General features: G+C 37.6%; 1 protein-coding gene across 1 annotated transcript; it reads right to left on the bottom strand.

Annotated features, from left to right (window-relative positions):
- Positions 1-7,337: 7,337 nt before the first annotated feature.
- LOC112787796 (uncharacterized) lies at positions 7,338-11,587 on the bottom strand. The gene is made up of 2 exons (XM_025830397.3): positions 10,886-11,587; positions 7,338-10,739 (listed from the first exon to the last, which is right to left on the bottom strand). The coding sequence occupies exon 2, from the start codon at positions 10,552-10,554 to the stop codon at positions 7,753-7,755; it is 2,802 nt and encodes a 933-aa protein (XP_025686182.1). The 5' UTR covers positions 10,555-10,739; positions 10,886-11,587; the 3' UTR covers positions 7,338-7,752.
- Between the last annotated feature and the right edge of the window lie 5,955 nt (positions 11,588-17,542).

The following is a 17,542-nucleotide window of genomic DNA, read 5'->3' as shown; positions in this document are numbered from 1 at the left end:
AAGACTTAGAAAAATAGAAAGGAGTTTATAAGAGATATTGTAAATGAAAAAAGATCTTTATTGATTGGGGAGGTACCTTCTTGCTACTAAGGGTTTTTAATAGCCTTTTTTTCCCTTAGCCTCTACTATGGTGCCTCGTTAAAAATCCTTCTCCAGAAAAAACCCTTTGATTTTGGGAAAAAATCATGAAGTTGCGAAAAGAGTACATCAGGGAGTAGAGTTCACTTTTTAACTGTAGTACCTTTTCATATTACAAGCATGCCACGACCTTGAGAACTCAGTGCCGTTCAGGTCGGTCACTTTGTAATAACCTTTTCCTAAGACCTCATTGACTTTGTATGGTCCCTTCCAATTTGCAGCGAGCTTTCCTTTCCCTGATTTGTTGACTCCAATGTCGTTTCTGATCAAGACCAAGTCGCTTGGGGTGAATGCTCTTCGAATGACTTTTTTGTTGTATCTTGTAGTCATCCTTTGCTTCAACGCCGCTTCTCTTATCTGGGTTTCTTCTCGGACTTCTGGGAGTAAGTCGAGCTCCTCTTTGTGCCCCTGTATATTTTTGATCTCGTCATGGAGAATCGCTCTTGGGCTTTGTTCATTGACTTCTATTGGTATCATGACTCCAATGTCGTTTCTGATCAAGACCAAGTCACTTGGGGTGAATGCTCTTATAATGATATTTTTGTAGAGGAACCTCCGACTTCTTTGTGCGGTGATGGTGGCCAATGGTTCTGCTTCTATCCACTTTGTGAAGTAATCTATTCCCACGATCAGGTATTTGACTTGTCTTGACGCTTGGGGAAAAGGACCTAACAAATCCATTCCCCATTTTTCAAAGGGCCATGGAGAAGTGATACTGATGAGCTCCTCTGGGGGAGCCACGTAGAAATTTGCATGCATCTGACATGGTTGGCACTTTTTCACAAATTCTGTGGCATCTTTCTGCAAGGTCGGCCAGTAGAATCCTGCTCGGATTACTTTTCTGGCAAGTGACCTTGCTCCGAGATGATTTCCGCAGATTTCACTGTGGACTTCCTCTAACACCTCGGTGGTTTTTGAGGTCGGTACGCACTTTAACAATGGTGTTGATATCCCCCTTCTGTAGAGAATATTTCTCACCAAGGTGTAGTGTTGTGCTTCCCTTCGGATCTTCTTAGCCTCTTTCTCCTCCTTGGGGAGGGTGTCGAATTTCATGTATTCGACCAAGGGGTTCATCCATCCGAGGTTTAATCCGACCACTTCAAAGATTTCTTGTTTGTCTTCTATTTTTACCACTGAGGGTTCCTGGAGAGTTTCTTGGATCAGACTTCTGTTATTTCCTCCTGGCTTGGTACTTGCTAATTTGGATAGGGCGTCTGCTCTGTTATTCAGATCCCGAGTTATGTGCTTGACCTCGGTTTCTGCAAAGCGCCCAAGGTGTTCCAGAGTTTTTTCCAAGTACCTCTTCATATTTGGGTCCTTTGCCTGATATTCTCCACTTATTTGGGAGGTCACCACTTGTGAGTCGCTGTATATCATCACCTTTGTAGCACCGACTTCTTCTGCAAGCTTCAATCCAGCAATCAAGGCTTCATACTCTGCCTGATTATTTGAAGCTGGGAATTCAAATTTTAGAGAAACCTCTATCTGGGTTCCTCTTTCATCTACCAATATTATGCCTGCACCGCTTCCTATTTTGTTGGAGGATCCATCTACATAGAGTTCCCATGTAGTTGGTTTTTCCTCCTGATCCCCTGCGTATTCCGCAACGAAGTCGGCGAGGCATTGGGCTTTAATCGCCGTCCGAGTTTCATATTTCAGGTCAAACTCGGAGAGCTCTATTGCCCATTGAACCATTCTCCCTGCAACATCCGTCTTTTGGAGGATTTGCTTCATGGGTTGGTTCGTACAAACTCTTATTGTGTGAGCTTGAAAGTAAGGCCGTAGCCTTCGTGAGGCTACTACTAAAGAGTAGGCAAACTTCTCTAGTTTGTGGTACCTTAGCTCAGGGCCTTATAGAACTTTACTGATGAAATATACTGGATGTTGGCTGACCTCGTCTTCTCTTATCAGGGCTGATGAGACAGCCTTGTCTGCTACAGATAAGTATAGGACGAGGTCTTTTCCAACTACGGGTCGGGTCAGAATAGGAGGTTGGCTTAGGAATATTTTGAACTCCTGGAACGCCTCCTCGCATTCAAGGGTCCATTCAAACTGACGTCCCTTTCTCAATAAGGAGAACAGTGGAAGGGATTTTAGTGCTGATCCTGCCAAAAATCTGGAGAGGGCTGCAAGTCGGCCATTCAGCTGCTGGACCTCTCTTAAACAAGTCGGGCTTTTCATCTCCAGGATGGCTCTACACTTATCGGGATTGGCTTCGATCCCTCTTTGTGTTAGCATGAATCCTAGAAATTCCCCTGCCTCCACCGCGAAGGCGCACTTTGCGGGATTTAGTCTCATCCTGTGCAGCCTTTTGGTGTCAAAGACTTGTGAGAGGTTCGACAAGAGGTCGACTTCTTTCTTGGTCTTTACCAGCATGTCGTCGACGTATACTTCCATTAGGCTCCCAAGGTGAGAAGCAAACACCTTATTCATCAACCTCTGGTATGTGGCCCCTACATTTTTCAATCCAAATGGCATAACCACGTAACAGAAATTAGCTCTGGGTGTGATGAATGATGTCTTCTCCTGGTCTGGCTCGTACATCGGGATTTGGTTATACCCCGAGTAGGCATCCATGAACGACAAGTATTGATACCCCGAGCTGGAGTCTACTAGGGTATCGATGCTTGGCAGTGGATAAGGGTCATTGGGACATGCCTTGTTTAGGTCGGTATAGTCCACACACATTCTCCATTTGCCATTTTGTTTTTTGACCAGCACTACATTGGCTAGCCATGTTGGGTACTTGACTTCTCTTATGAAGCCGGCTTCCAGGAGCGCCTGTACTTGCTCCACCACTACTAGGGCTTGTTCTGGGCCGAGCTTACGTCTTTTTTATTGTATAGGTCGGGATCCCGGATAGACCGAGAGCTTATAGGACATGAGCTCGGGGTCTATCCCAGGCATGTCGGAGGCCTTCCAGGCGAAGAGATCGGAGTTATCTCTTAGGAGCTTAGTCAACCCTTGTTTTAGGGTTTCCCCTAGGTTGGCTCCTATGTGAGTATTTTTTCCTTCCTCTTTGCCGACCTGTATCTCCTCCGTTTTTCCTCCCGGTTGTAGTCGCAGCTCTTCTCTGGCCCTTGCACCACCGAGCTCTATTGTGTGAACTTCTCTGCCCTTTCCTCTCAGATTTAGGCTTTCATTGTAGCACTTCCTTGCCAATTTTTGATCCCCCTTACCGTTGCTATCCCCGCTGAAGTCGGGAATTTCATGCAAAGGTGGGGTGTCGATACCACTGCTCCGAGTCGATTTAGAGTAGCTCTGCTGATTAAAGCGTTATATGCTGACCCCACATCGATGACTATGAAGTCTATACTCAGAGTCTTTGATTTTTCCCCCTTTCCAAAAGTGGTGTGGAGGGGCAAAAATCCCAGTGGTTTTATTGGCGTGTCCCCTAATCCGTATAAGGTGTCGGGGTAGGCTCTTAATTCTTTCTCATCCAACCGTAGTTTGTCAAAAGCGGGCTTAAAAAGGATGTCCGCTGAGCTTCCTTGGTCTACTAGGGTTCTGTGGAGATGGGCATTTGCCAGGATCATAGTTATTACTACTGGATCATCGTGTCCAGGGATTATTCCTTGCCCATCTTCTTTTGTGAATGAAATGGTAGGGAGGTCGGATGACTCCTCTCCGACCTGGTAGACTCTTTTGAGATGTCTTTTGCGAGAGGATTTGGTGAGTCATCCTCCCACGAACCCTCCTGAGATCATATGGATATGTCTCTCCGGAGTCTGCGGGGGTGGGTCTCTTCTATCCATATCATCTCGCTTTCTCTTTCCATGACTATCCGACCTTTCTATGAGATACCTGTCAAGCCGACCTTCTCTAGCCAGCTTTTCTATCACATTTTTAAGGTCATAGCAGTCATTTGTGGAGTGACCATATATTTTATGGTACTCACAGTAGTCGCTGCGGCTCCCCCCCTTTTTTATTTTTAATGGGTCTAGGGGGCGGCAGCCTTTCGGTATTACAAATCTCTCTATATACATCCACTATAGAAACTTTCAGAGGAGTATAAGAGTGGTATTTTCTTGGTCTATCGAGACCGAGTTCTTCCTTCTTCTTGGTTTCCCTCTCCCTCTCTTTTGTTGAGGGAGGGTGTCCAGGTCGCCAACTCAGGTCTCTCAGCTTAGCATTTTCCTCCATGTTGATGTACTTTTCAGCTCTTTCTTTCACATCACTTAAGGAGATGGGGTGTCTTTTGGATATAGACTGTGAGAAGGGACCTTCTCTAAGCCCATTGACTAACCCCATTATTACTGCCTCGGTGGGCAGGTCTTGAATCTCTAAACATGCTTTATTGAACCTTTCCATATAGGCTCGTAAGGATTCTCCGACCCCCTGTTTTATTCCCAGGAGGCTCGGTGCATGTTTCACTTTGTCTTTCTGGATAGAGAACCTCATCAAAAACTTCCTTGAGAGGTCTTCAAAACTGGTTACTGACCTCGGGGGGAGGCTGTCGAACCACTTCATCGTTGCTTTTGATGGAGTAGTCGGGAAAGCTTTGCATCGCATAACGTCGGAAGCATCAGCTAGGTACATCCGACTTTTGAAGTTGCTCAGGTGATGCTTTGGATCCGTGGTTCCGTTATAGAGGTCCATATCAGGGCTTTTGAAGTTCCTCGAAACTTTTGCCCTCATTATGTCCTCGCTGAAAGGATCCTCCCCTCCTAGGGGCGGCTCTTCTCTTTCATCACGGGAGTTGTGGCCTTTGAGGGAGGATTCTAACTTTAAGAGTTTTCTTTCCAACTCTTTTCGTCGTTCCATCTCCTCTTTTAGGTTCTTTTCAGTTTCCTTTTGTCGCTCCCGTTCTTGTTCTAACTGTTCCAGGCGACTGTGGACTAATCCCATGAGTTCAGTTACATGGGATGGTCCCTCTTTCTCTGATTCGCGCCCTTCTGAAGAGTTTACCTTCGGGTTTTTTACTCCGGAAGTACCTTTCCTGTGTTGATCATTGGTTCCCTGGTGGAGGGTCAAGTCTGCATCATTATTGCCTGTGTCCAGATTCTCTTGCTCAGAATCTGTCTCCACATGACCTTCTTCGGGGGATCTGTCTGCCATCACTGGTTGATCTCTCGGGTCCCCGGCAACGGCGCCAATGTTACGGTGGGTAACTGGAGATTGATGGGCTAAACGGCGTTGATTGGCCCAAATGTGTGAAGGAGGAGGATTCCGAATGGGTCTGCAACTCGGGGGTCTCTGTCCGACTTGTTCGTGCGAGGAGATGGGGGTGGTACCTGCAAAGACACTCCGATGCCTAAGTTAGCAAGAGTGCAAGCAGGTCTAGAGAGTATTGGACTTAGTGATACCTGAGGGGTGTCAGTGTATTTATAGTGGTGAACCAATAACCACCGTTGGAGTAGTGCCACCTTTTTAGGGTGTTAACCGTCCCATTATCTTAGGGAGGTTAGGATATGACTCTTGGAAGTGGTTAGAGAGATTCTAGGGGCAGTTACTCATTTGAATGAGTGTTTATCTGCCAGCTAACCCTCGTACCCGACTTCTTTAGAGCAAGTCGTGGTGAGAACCGACTTCATAGGATGAAGGTTGGTATTGGGTGAGACTCAATCCGTGGGATTTAGGCCTTTTATTTGGATCTGGGCCTTTACTGTTGGGGCAGGATATGAACATAACCAAATCAATATTGAAACCAATTACTAATCCTAAAACTCTTAATTGTACAATTAGTTATAACACAAATTGGAGCCAACTTTAATTAACCTAACCAAATATATGTGCATCACAATAAATAAAAAATTATTTCTAACTTAACACACATCACCATGCCCAATATCATGATAATCATAGAGCGGAAACTATAGTTAAATACGAATTATTTTCAAATAATCAAACCTTCTAATGTCTCGCATATATCATCTACCGAGTGAAAATTGAATTTACTGTAACGGCAAATGTCGAAATTTTGATAACACGACCATTATTGGACAGTGGAACACTCGAGTGATGATGCCAAAGGCCTTTCTTTTTCTCCACGTTCCTTCCTTTTATTTTTTTTCACACATGTCACGTCACGTCTCATGAGTTGGCTTCGATGCCAAATGCAGTTGATGCCAAACCCAACAATTTGTTCATTCCAATTGAAGAGTAGGCTCAATGATTTGTCAATTGCTGGTTGGAAAAACAGCATAAATGCATAATGTAATCTTTGACAATAGTCCTTTATCTGTCTGTGTATTTCTCTTTTTTGGTGTTGACAATTGGCCTTTATGAAACAATACTTAGTAGGTGAGGCCCAACCATGATGATAACTTTCACTCATAAGAAATAAAAAAAAAAGCTCCACAAAATATATAAACTATTTTGACAATGATACATAAACTACATAAAAAGCAGAAAAAAACACATCATGCGGGAACAAGAAACGTAGTTAGAGTGTTTTTTCTTGAGAAAAATGAAATTACTATGACCAAGAGCAAAAGATTAAAAGGTGCATCAATTACAGAAAAAGCCAAAAGATGCATTCTTGAAGCTTCGGTTACTCACATTGGTTGAGCGTTAAGGTGCCCAATTAAATTAAATACAAACTTACAGAGTGCCAATAATTTTAAGAAAATAATAAAATAAATAAACTAACTGTTACTCAGAAAGGAAATCATTTGAACCAATGATCCAAAAGTTATACATCGCCAATAATACTAAATATCCAATCATTTGAAGCACCAATTATCCGACAGTTATAAATGGCCAATAATATATTAATTAATTATCTGATTGAGAAAGACATAAGAGAGACATGCAATTAGGCATTATAGATTACTTAACTATTGACTTTTTGTTGTTCCATAAAAAGCTATGCCTTATGTTAGAATATTTGAAGGATCCAAAATATGAGACTAGACTTAATTTCCTACCATTACACTAGCATTTCCTACCCACAACAAACTAGCATTTTCCACCATTATACTGATGGATTAAAGAATAGTTTCCAACAATACCAAACAGTTAGACAATGTCTACCAACAATCAGCAGCCACAATAAGCTCATTCCGGATCTAATTCTATAATATAATCTACCAGCCAAATTCAAGGTTTCAATTCTTCTACTTAGCACAAATATAGGCCCAACAAAGAAAGCACCAAAATGGATGATCTGTAACAATAGCATAAAATGTACACTACCTTTTTTACAAAGTTGAGTATGCAATAGATTAGCACAAAAAATGAAATATAAGACCAACAAAGAAAGCACCAAAATTGATGATCTGTAACTATAGCATAAAATGAACACTACCCTTTTTACAAAAGTTGAGTATGCAACAGAAGAACAGTTTTTAAACAATAGAGATTCTACCCATAAAATATTGCTTCAAACAACACCATGGCTCCCCAATATGTAACAAATCTGATAAGGCCAACTCTACAAGAAGCTAAAAAAAGGGGACAGAAAAATGAAAAATCTAAGCAACAAGAAACATAAATCAAGAAATCCACCTGCTTGCACTGACTTTGACGCAGAGATGAACATCTGTCCATTTTGACAGAGCATACAAATGATCACATTCATTTTTCCAGCTGCTGCTCCCGGTTGGGATCTTCAAATAAAAGATGTTTCAGGTTCAATTTCAGTTTCCTGAATCTGATAAAGTCACTGCTAACTTATGTCTCATACCCTTCTTCAACAGTTGGAAGACCACCTTCCCTGATAAATGCTGGGTTAAGAAACTTAGCCACAAAAGCCCACAATTTATACACATCTTCAAAGTTGGTTAAAAAGCCCAGTGAAGCTGTCACAACTTCAAGCCTTACAAAGCTGCCTTTTCCATCACGCCGAGCATTCTCCATCGGCCTGCAAAGAGTTGTATCTTCAAGATTCAGGGATACCCGCTGCTGTCTTGAGCCATCAAGGATCCTTATGTGACTGAGAAAACCAATACCAAGAGAAATCCCTTCATTTTCAGCAAGCTTTTGGACAATCTCTGGATTGATCAGCCCCTTGCTTCTGTCTCTGACATTGAAAGCGACAGCTGCACCCCTCTCATATTTTATTTTAGGGCCATAGATGTGGACAAGATTCACTTTTTCATCCCCATCAGAAACAGGTAACTTTAGCTGCAATAAGGAGGTCACAAGCCAATTTATCAAAAACCGAAGCCTGGATGTAGTTTTGTTGAGACCAAGCATATTAACATGATCTATATGCCGGCATACTATCTCTGGTTCCCTCCTGCCCCAACCCTCCTCATCACCATACTCTCCATCACTTGTGACAGCCTCTTCATCATCCAAGCTAGCTGCAGATATGTCCCCTGGCTCTAGGGTCTGGTTTAGGTACTCTTTACGATTATCCTCCATGCTAAATGACACTCTTCTTCCCCTGCTGGTGTGTTCATTCTCTTCCAAACCAAAAAACCTGCCACCACCATACCGATTCCCTTCTCTCCTACCCAATAACCTGAATTCACCTTCAGTTTCCCTTCTTATGGCACTTTCTTTAACATCAGCACATATTTCAGACGTAGAGCTGTTCTCGAAGCTTTGATGCTGATTGAGCCAGGATCCTTTCAAAGCAACAGATCCATTTTGAGCTGCTTCACTGGTTCCAGGTTCTTCCAATATTCCATTGGCTTCTAAATGGTCTGATGAATTACCATTTCTAGAATAGTGACTAGATTCATCCTGCTCTTCTTCCGGAACTTCTTTGACCCGGTCTAGCTCTTGTGACATTAGGACAGCAGCATCAAATGACAATACATGGCGATCATCATGAAGACCTAGATTTACCTCTCTGTCATCATACATAGGACTTCCATATTTCTTGGATGTTGGTTTTGGAGAATGTTGCTTCTGGGCCTTCCTCCCATTAAACCACATGGATGGTAAGGGAGAAGACATCCTCGGTTTATTTAAATGACCAACACCATCAGACCCAACTGGACTCTGACCCAAATCAATCCAAAATGAATTTTCCGATGACTCATCCTCACTGAAGACAGGACTCTTCATCACCTCCCCAACAGATATGCTTTCAGTCTCTTCAAATATAGTGCTAGTTCCATCTCTTTCCGAGCTGTCTTGATCCATTTCAGTCTCAAATACATCTCTGACCTGAGCAGACGTAAATGCACCAGAAAAGGCAGGTAATTGAGAGCCCTGACGAGTTTCAGAAGTCTTATCACCAGCAGCAATGACTTCCTCATCCTCAATACCAGCCAATCCATCCAATCCATCAACTGAATCACCCAAATATATTGGAAATTCGGGAGTAATCTTAACCATTCCAGAGCCAGTACTCCCAGACTGATTCTGCAGGCTTGCCATAACTGATTTCTTGATCAGAAGACATCCAAAACCTGTTGGATCATACCCAAACACCCTGTAAAATGATGTAACTATAAAATCTGGCCGGAATAGGGACAACCCAAGTGAATCCATGTCCTTTGGCCCCAATGATCCAGCATCAAGCAAGACATGCCAGTTATTCTGCTGTGCCAAGGCCATCCATTGGTACGAATACTTAGAACCAGTTACTCTGGACTGAACTGGGAACACAAACAGACCGGTAGCTGAATCCTTCTTCCTCTTCTTTTTGCTAGAAATCTGTTTTCTCAAATCGGTAGAGCATAGTTTGAGGGTTGGCCACTTAAACCATGCACTACATACTTTGGCACCTTTCTCCCTGGCACACTGAGCCATCCAAGCAACCGACTGGCTCTCATGGTCGAACATGGTCAACAATTTCTTGTTTGTATGGAAAGGGTATGATTCAGCCAGCAATTTAAAAGCTGACCCTCTACTAACAGTAAAAACAAGGCCATATTCATTCTCAGGAATATTCAGATAATCCATGATTCTAACCTTTATATCATGTTCAACTGTTCCTTTGTCAGCACCACCATAAAGTGCATGGTTACTCAAATTTGCAGTTATCTCAGACAAGCTAAATGTAGAAGAGTCCCAGTAGTGAATAGTCTGAACAAAAGAGAAGAGACCAAAGCCACAGTAATCAAGGCACACCTTAGGTGCCAAATGTGAATACTCATCAGACCTCAACTGATCAACTTTCTCTGACGATGAGTACTTGGGGTACATAGTGAGGAACTTCGAAAATGCTTCTTGTAAGGTGGGAATTGCCTCCTCGGATTCATAAGTGCGATCAGTGGCAAGGGCAGTGGCGCGAAGGAACTCCCTCTGGGCGTGCAGCCTGGCGAGGGAACGGGATCTCCCAAGACTTTCATCCTGGTTGGCAACAGTCTCTGGCTCTATGTCTTGAGATTTGAAGAGTGATCCATCTTCAGAAGCTTCTTCAAGAGCTTCCCTAAGCTTGTTCTCTTGCAGCTTCTGAAGCATCGATGGGTTCCTCCTTATCTCGACCACGGAATCATCATCTTTCCTCCTGCTCTTCTTGTCCAAGAGCAGAGAAGCACAGTGGGAAATGGGCTTCCATAGTGAGAGATGCATGATACCTTCCACTGCTCTCAAAAATCAATTTCAGATGAGAGAACCAGGAAGCTTGAATTGAGTCACTTGAACGAACACAACACAGACAAGAAGTAAAGTTCAGCCCATCGACCTGTAACAAATTAAGCTAAAACTCCCTAATTCCACGAAGACCACAACCCTGCATTTCCCCAACGATCGAAATCCTGAAATGTGTGATTTTTGAGAGAATGAACAAACAACTCAGCTCACCATTTCCAGTGAAAAGTGAACACCAATCACCAAGAAGAAAAAAATGAAAAAAAAAAAGGGGGAAAAAGGAAAGTAATAAAGAAAAAACAGTTCATTTTACCTGGAATAGGTTTCAATACCCAACTTCTTACAAAAGGAAAGTGTGATGCCGAAGATGGAGAGAGAAAAAGTCAAAAGCTCATAACCCTCAAACCCTAGAAATCCAGATCCCAAACCTTTGCAGAGCAACTCTCACATATACAAGAGAAGGAACTCTTCCCAACCAAAAAATAATGAGAAATGGGTTTGGAGAAGAATCCTAGGACAAGTAACAGTAACTATGGAGCTTCAATTAGGAGGGAGAGGCACTCCACAAGGAACTCTCTCTCTCTCTCTCTCTCTCTCTCTCTCTCTCTCAGTAATTTCAGCGCAGCATAATTAAAGCAAAGCGCCTAAAAACATGAAATGCTCTTTTACTAAAGAGAAGTAAATACAAAACATAGCGGTATGATAATTGATAAGTAGGTTCGTATCTTCCACAGTTGGATTTTCTTCTCTAAATTGAAATTGAAATCCAAAAGGCGAACGAAACAGCAAAGAAAATAAATAATAAAAAAGAAAAAAGATGACAAAAGTAAGAAGGAAAAAAAGAATAGAAATTTCAATTAAAGCATAACCCCCGTTCTGTGCTCTCTCTCTCTCTCTCTCTCTTTGATCGAAAACACTGCCTCCACTATGTTTCAACCGTTGCTTAACAACAAGGGAGAAGGGGACATTGACTCTCGCAAACGCCAAATGGTCAGTGATATTAAAATCAATTTCTGATTTTGCCTCCGTTATTAATGATTAGTTAATTAATTAATTAATAATAATAATAATAACAATAATAATAATAATAATAATAATAATAGTAGTAATTTAAGAATTGAGGTTCCCTTTGTCTATGTTGGGTGGTGGGGCTCACGGGCTGAAGTCATGGCAAAAAGTCAAACAATCAGCTACCTTGTAAAAGCTGTTATGTGTTATCTGTTCAATGGGGGCAAAAACCACAAAGCTGAAAGTCCAAACCCTCTCCAATCCCAAAGTCCAATGGAGTAAATTTCTACTATTTAAAATAGGATTTAGGTAATTATGCGTTAAAAAAATAACAATTTACATAAATAAATTGTTTGTTAAATTTATGTAATTATATTGTTTTAAATATGAAGACACAAATAAATTGTTTTATGTATTTATAGACGCAAATTACATTGTTTTAAATAAATTGTTTAGTATTTTTTGTATTTCTCCATTCACATGTAATTTGCTGCTGGTTATAGTGAATTATTTATTTTGGTAAACCGTTATTGGCAGTAACAATTTCTATAAATATATGAAGCAATGTATTTGCGTCTTCATATTTAAAACATTGTAATTGCCTAAATTTAATGGACAAACCATTTATTTATGTAAATTGCCCTTATAAAAATTTTAGAATTATTATGAATAAAAATATTTAAATTTTTATTTTAGTAAATATATTAAAATTTTGAATTTTATTTTGTCTTAAATAATTTTTTCAACTAAATCTTAAAAGTACTTTTAGTTAAATTCTTTTAAATATTTCAGCTGCTATTAATTTACAACTCATATTATATACACAATTAAAGTCAACTATTTTATATATATATTCTCTGTGTGCGTTTTTTTATAAAATATTAATTATATTATTATAAAAATAATTAATTATTATAAGGCAAAGCATTTTTTTAATTTGTCAAAATTTTTTAAAATATTTTTAAATTTTATTTTGTTTTAATTTTATTCAGTAAATTTTTAATTTACATCAAATATACCCTCATAGTTAAATTTTAAAAAATTTAGGATCAATTTAATAATAATATATAATAATTATGTCTAATTTGCTTGTATTAAAAATTACTCCAGCAAAAATGTTATTGAATTAGTCCTTAATTTTTTAAAAATTAATCATCAAGTGTATTTTTTATCCAAACTAAAAATTTTTAGAACAAAATTAAAACAAAATAAAATTTACGGATAATTTTAAAATTTTTAACAAATTTTAAAAACAAAATATACTTTATCAATTATTATATTATATTATATCGTATTTAATTATTTTGATAATTATTTTTTACTAAAATTTAAATAAAATAATATGTATAATATATTTAAATAGCAATTTTTTTATTTGTTTATGGAGTATTCTTGCTAACCTAAGTATAATTTGTTGGAATATTAATTTTTAAAGGAATGAAAAGAAGACCTATGAATTATCTCTATACTTAGGATATTTAGCCAAGTTAGATCTTGACTAATTAGAATTTTGGTAATTAATGTAGGTTTGTTAAGTAATCAGCTTACTTGTCTACTTAAATAAATATTAGAATCATGTCTTGTATAAGTAGTAATATAATGGCCAGCGACAGACTCTTAAAATATAGCTCAAATCCACAATAAATTTATTCTTAACCTACCGACAAAGTTAATTTTGTAATTAAGTTCGTCCAATAGCTTAGTGACACAATAAAAAATCAATTGAAGAAAAATGAGAATACACATAAAAAAAAAGAAAAAATACTTTGTTGAATTTGGAAACAAAAATAACTTGTTCATTGGCCATCCCTCTTTTAAATAATAGGAAAAGTATAGGTAGACAATTAGAATATTAAATAATGTAAATAATAAATATGTTGGATGTTCAATTCAATAGATATGCAGATGATTATTTTCATTATTTTTAATTAGATAGTTATTTTTTTTATTTGATTTACTCATGCACAATTAACAATGGTTGGATGTTCAATTCACTAAGTATGTAGATGGTTATCCTAATGTTAAGGTTTAAGAGATAATTTGCAAATGAAGTGTTTTTTTACTTTATTGAATCAATTCTAGAATCCATTGTTCACATTATTTATAAAAGTAATTGTCTATCTAACAAAATCGTACATAATATAAATATGACTTAATTTAGTAGTTCCATTAATTTTTTTTATGTGTCACTGTTAAACATTACATAATCTATTAAAGGTTTAATTATTCTGTTAATCTCTATAGTTTTGCAAAATTTTTAATTAGGTATCTGTATTTTTCTTCTTTTAATTGAATTCTTACACCAAATTATTTTTTAACTTAGTCCCTACACTTTTTTTTTCTTTTTATTTAAGTTCCTACACCAATTTTTTTAATTAAATCCCTATAAAATTAAGCCAATTAATGCTAAAAGGGACCTAATTAAAAAAATTTTGGTGCAGGGACCCAATTAAAAAAAAATATAGAAATCTAATTAAAAATTTTACAAAATTATAGGACTAACAGAGTAATTAAACCTATATTAAACAAAAATGTTTGAGAGTTATAGTTTAGGAACGGATAACTTTTTTCTTTGGCCTTTTTAGTGCTTTGTTTTTATTTCTTAATTATTGTTGAAATAAATAAATAATTTTAAATATAATAAACATATAATTATAGATATTAAATTAAATAAAATAATTTTATATTATTATTTTTTAACATTATTCATGTTAAAAAGCGATATTATTTGATAATTTTTACCTTGCACAATGTACATCAGTATTCAGTAATAATAGTAATATATTAACAATAAATTAATGGAACGACCAACTCGATGAATGTTAATGTCTTTCAAAAGTAAATAAATTTATGCATGATTTCTAAAACATTATTTTGAAGATTAACCCTTTGAAAGAAACAACATTAATAAACTTTTGTAAGACTTACACAATTATAGCCATTTTCCTTGTCTGATTGTGTCAGTATCTTTGTGCTTGAGGATTTTGTTTACAGAGAGAAATCAATAATTTCGATTTCTTTTGATTGGATGAGACAAACGAGCAAAATAAAATATATTCAAGTTGATTGTATTGTAGGCTTGTAGCTCTATAGTAATATTATATGATTCTTTTCTAATTGAAGGAACAATCTGAGTGCATTGCATTCGTAACTGATATTTGGGTCAAAATTAGCAAGGGGATGGTGATAACTGGGAACAATAAAACTACAAATTTTGAAAGTGAGATATGCCTGCCTATGCCCAGTTCACAATCAATCAGTAATCGGTTTGTTTGGTTTATGAGTTGTGACGTTTCTTTGATGTTAACCACAAAGTTTATTGATTAATTAATTGTTATTGTTATCAATGTAACAAACCAGATAAGTCATAACTTATGATTTTTCCATGTCCACCCACTTTTTTTGTAATATACATTAACATTAGTGTATTAAACACGGTAACGGCAAATCCACGTTAATGTTTTTTGGATGTACAAAATGTTTAAAGCCAGCTAAATTTACCTTAGATTTCACTATAGGGATAAACTATAAAATAGTTATAAAAGAAATAAAGAAGGACATGTATATATAATAGACTTTTTTCTTTAATAAACAAAATATTTAAATTAGTTAATTTTCAAAACAAATAAGATTTATATTAATTTTCAAAATCTTTGCTTCCACTAATTATTACAAAAAACCCTTTAACTTGAAGTGTTTTTGTTTGTATTACAAAATATGCGCTGAATATCGTTGGATTTAGCGACAGGCGTTATCGACGATTACAAGTGAAAATTTGTCCTTCAAATAAGTTACTATCAAATTTAAAATTCTGTAAATAAATTTGACAGTAAATAGATGTGCGAAAATTAATTTTATTAGCGTCGGATTTTTCGTTGAAAAATTTCGACAATAATAAAATTTAGTAAAATATGGCGTTTAGACAACAACGAACATCTTACCATCGGATTTTTAGTGGTAAATTTGGGTAAAATTCAAATGCGAAATTTCTCCCCTTCACTCCTACAAACTATCTATCTCTCTTCTCTTCTTCTCTCTCTCTCTCTCGTCTCTCTCTTATATCTCTCCCTCTACTCTATTGAAGAAGGTTGCACCGCCACCACCTGGAGCTGTCATCACCACCGGTAAGTCACATTGTCATCGTAGATTAGCACATTGTCGTCATTGTTACTAGAGTCTACATAGAAAGCCTCTGTTGTGTTGCCGCTATTGGTGTCCCTTGCCGTTGGAGGTTGTCACCTTATCATCGTCACTGCGCCAAAGGTAAGATTGTTGTCTAAGCATAACTCCAAACCAATAAATAACTCTCGCATCAAATTTAATTTGGTATTGTCACAAGTACAAACCCCAATAAAAATTTACCGAAGTATTTAAATCTCGGGTCGTCTCACAAGGAATTGCAATGAAGTGGTCAATTATTGGCTACGAAGGAACAAGGAGTTTGATTGGTAAAGGGGTAAGAAAATAAAGGGGCAAGAAATTAAATGACAAGAAAAGTAAATCAAGTAAGCAATTAATAAAGAGAGACATTCATGGCAAAGATTGAGAATGTGGGCTTTCTATCCTTATCATACAATGATTAATTCATCCTATTTAGTCAACTCCAACAAATAGAAGAATGTATCATCTTATCTTCACATAGGGAGAACGTCAAACAAGACTAGTTAATCATATCACAATAATAAACAAGAATTTATCTTATTACGTCATCCCCGACGATGGAAGAAGGTATCATATTATCCTCACACTCGGAGAAAGTCTAATAAGACTAGCTAATCTCAATCCAAAAGTCCTAATCAACTTACTAATTGAATTAGCAAAAGACTAGCGTCAATGGAAACAATATTAGCTAACAATTCCAGATCACCAACTTAGGTTGGGTTTTCATGACTCAAGATTACCTAATTCCTCTTTCCAAGCCAAGAATGCTCCAAATTCTACTCTAACATTCAATCAAATATTTTGTCAAACATTTGGAAGGTATAAAAGGAAAGCATAATAAATGACAAGAAATAGTAAAATCTAACAACTATCAATTGCAAGGAATTAGGAATAGCAACTCAAATCAACAATAAAAGAACATCAAACTTCAAATTATATTAAAAGGAGATCCAAATCTAACATGAGTAGTCATGAACATAAAAGAGGCATGAAAGTAAAATTAACAAGAGAACCAAGAAGAATTGAAGTATTAGAACAAGAAATTGTAAAGGAAAAAAGATGAAATTAAGAAGTTGGACCTAGATCTAGGATGCACAATAACCTAAGAACCCTAATTCTAGAAAGAAGATGGAGCTTCTCTCTCTAGAAGCTAACCTACATGATGTCAATCCTACAACTAAGTACCCCCTTTGTCCAAACTTGAATTCTGCATGAAATAGCCTCAGCAGTGGTTTGGATTTGGGCCTGAGCAGCTCAGAAATCGCCCCTAGCGTTTTCACTTTAATGAGGTCACGTGCGAGTATCGACGCGTATGCGTGGGTCACGCGTACGCGTCGCTTGGCATTTTTTTCCATCCACGCGTACGCGTGGTTCACGCGTACACGTCGCTATGCGACCTCGTATCCACGCGTGTGTGTCTGTCACGCGTGCGCGTCCATGAATTCACTCCAAATCCTTGTTTTTCCATGAGTTCTCCACTTTGCATGCTTTTCTCTTCACTCCTTTGATCCATTCCTAGCCTTTTCAACCTGAATTCACTAACAAACACACCAAGGCATCTAGTGGAATCAAAGGCGAATAAAAATTACCAATTTAAGGGTCTAAAAAGCATGATTTTACACTTAAGCACAAATTCAATGAGAATTACAAAAACATATTGTTTCACTTAATAAATGTGAAAAAATGTGATAAAATTCCCCAAAATAAGCACAAGATAAACCACAAAATTAGGGTATATCATTGTCCATTTTTTCTTTTGGTTGTTTATTATATTACTAAACCCTAATTTCACTATCGTTGG

This window comes from Arachis hypogaea, chromosome 1, assembly GCF_003086295.3.
Source record: "Arachis hypogaea cultivar Tifrunner chromosome 1, arahy.Tifrunner.gnm2.J5K5, whole genome shotgun sequence".
Classification (NCBI taxonomy): domain Eukaryota; kingdom Viridiplantae; phylum Streptophyta; class Magnoliopsida; order Fabales; family Fabaceae; genus Arachis; species Arachis hypogaea.
The sequence above is the reverse complement of the archived record's forward strand: the minus strand, read 5'-3'. Positions and strand labels throughout refer to the sequence as shown.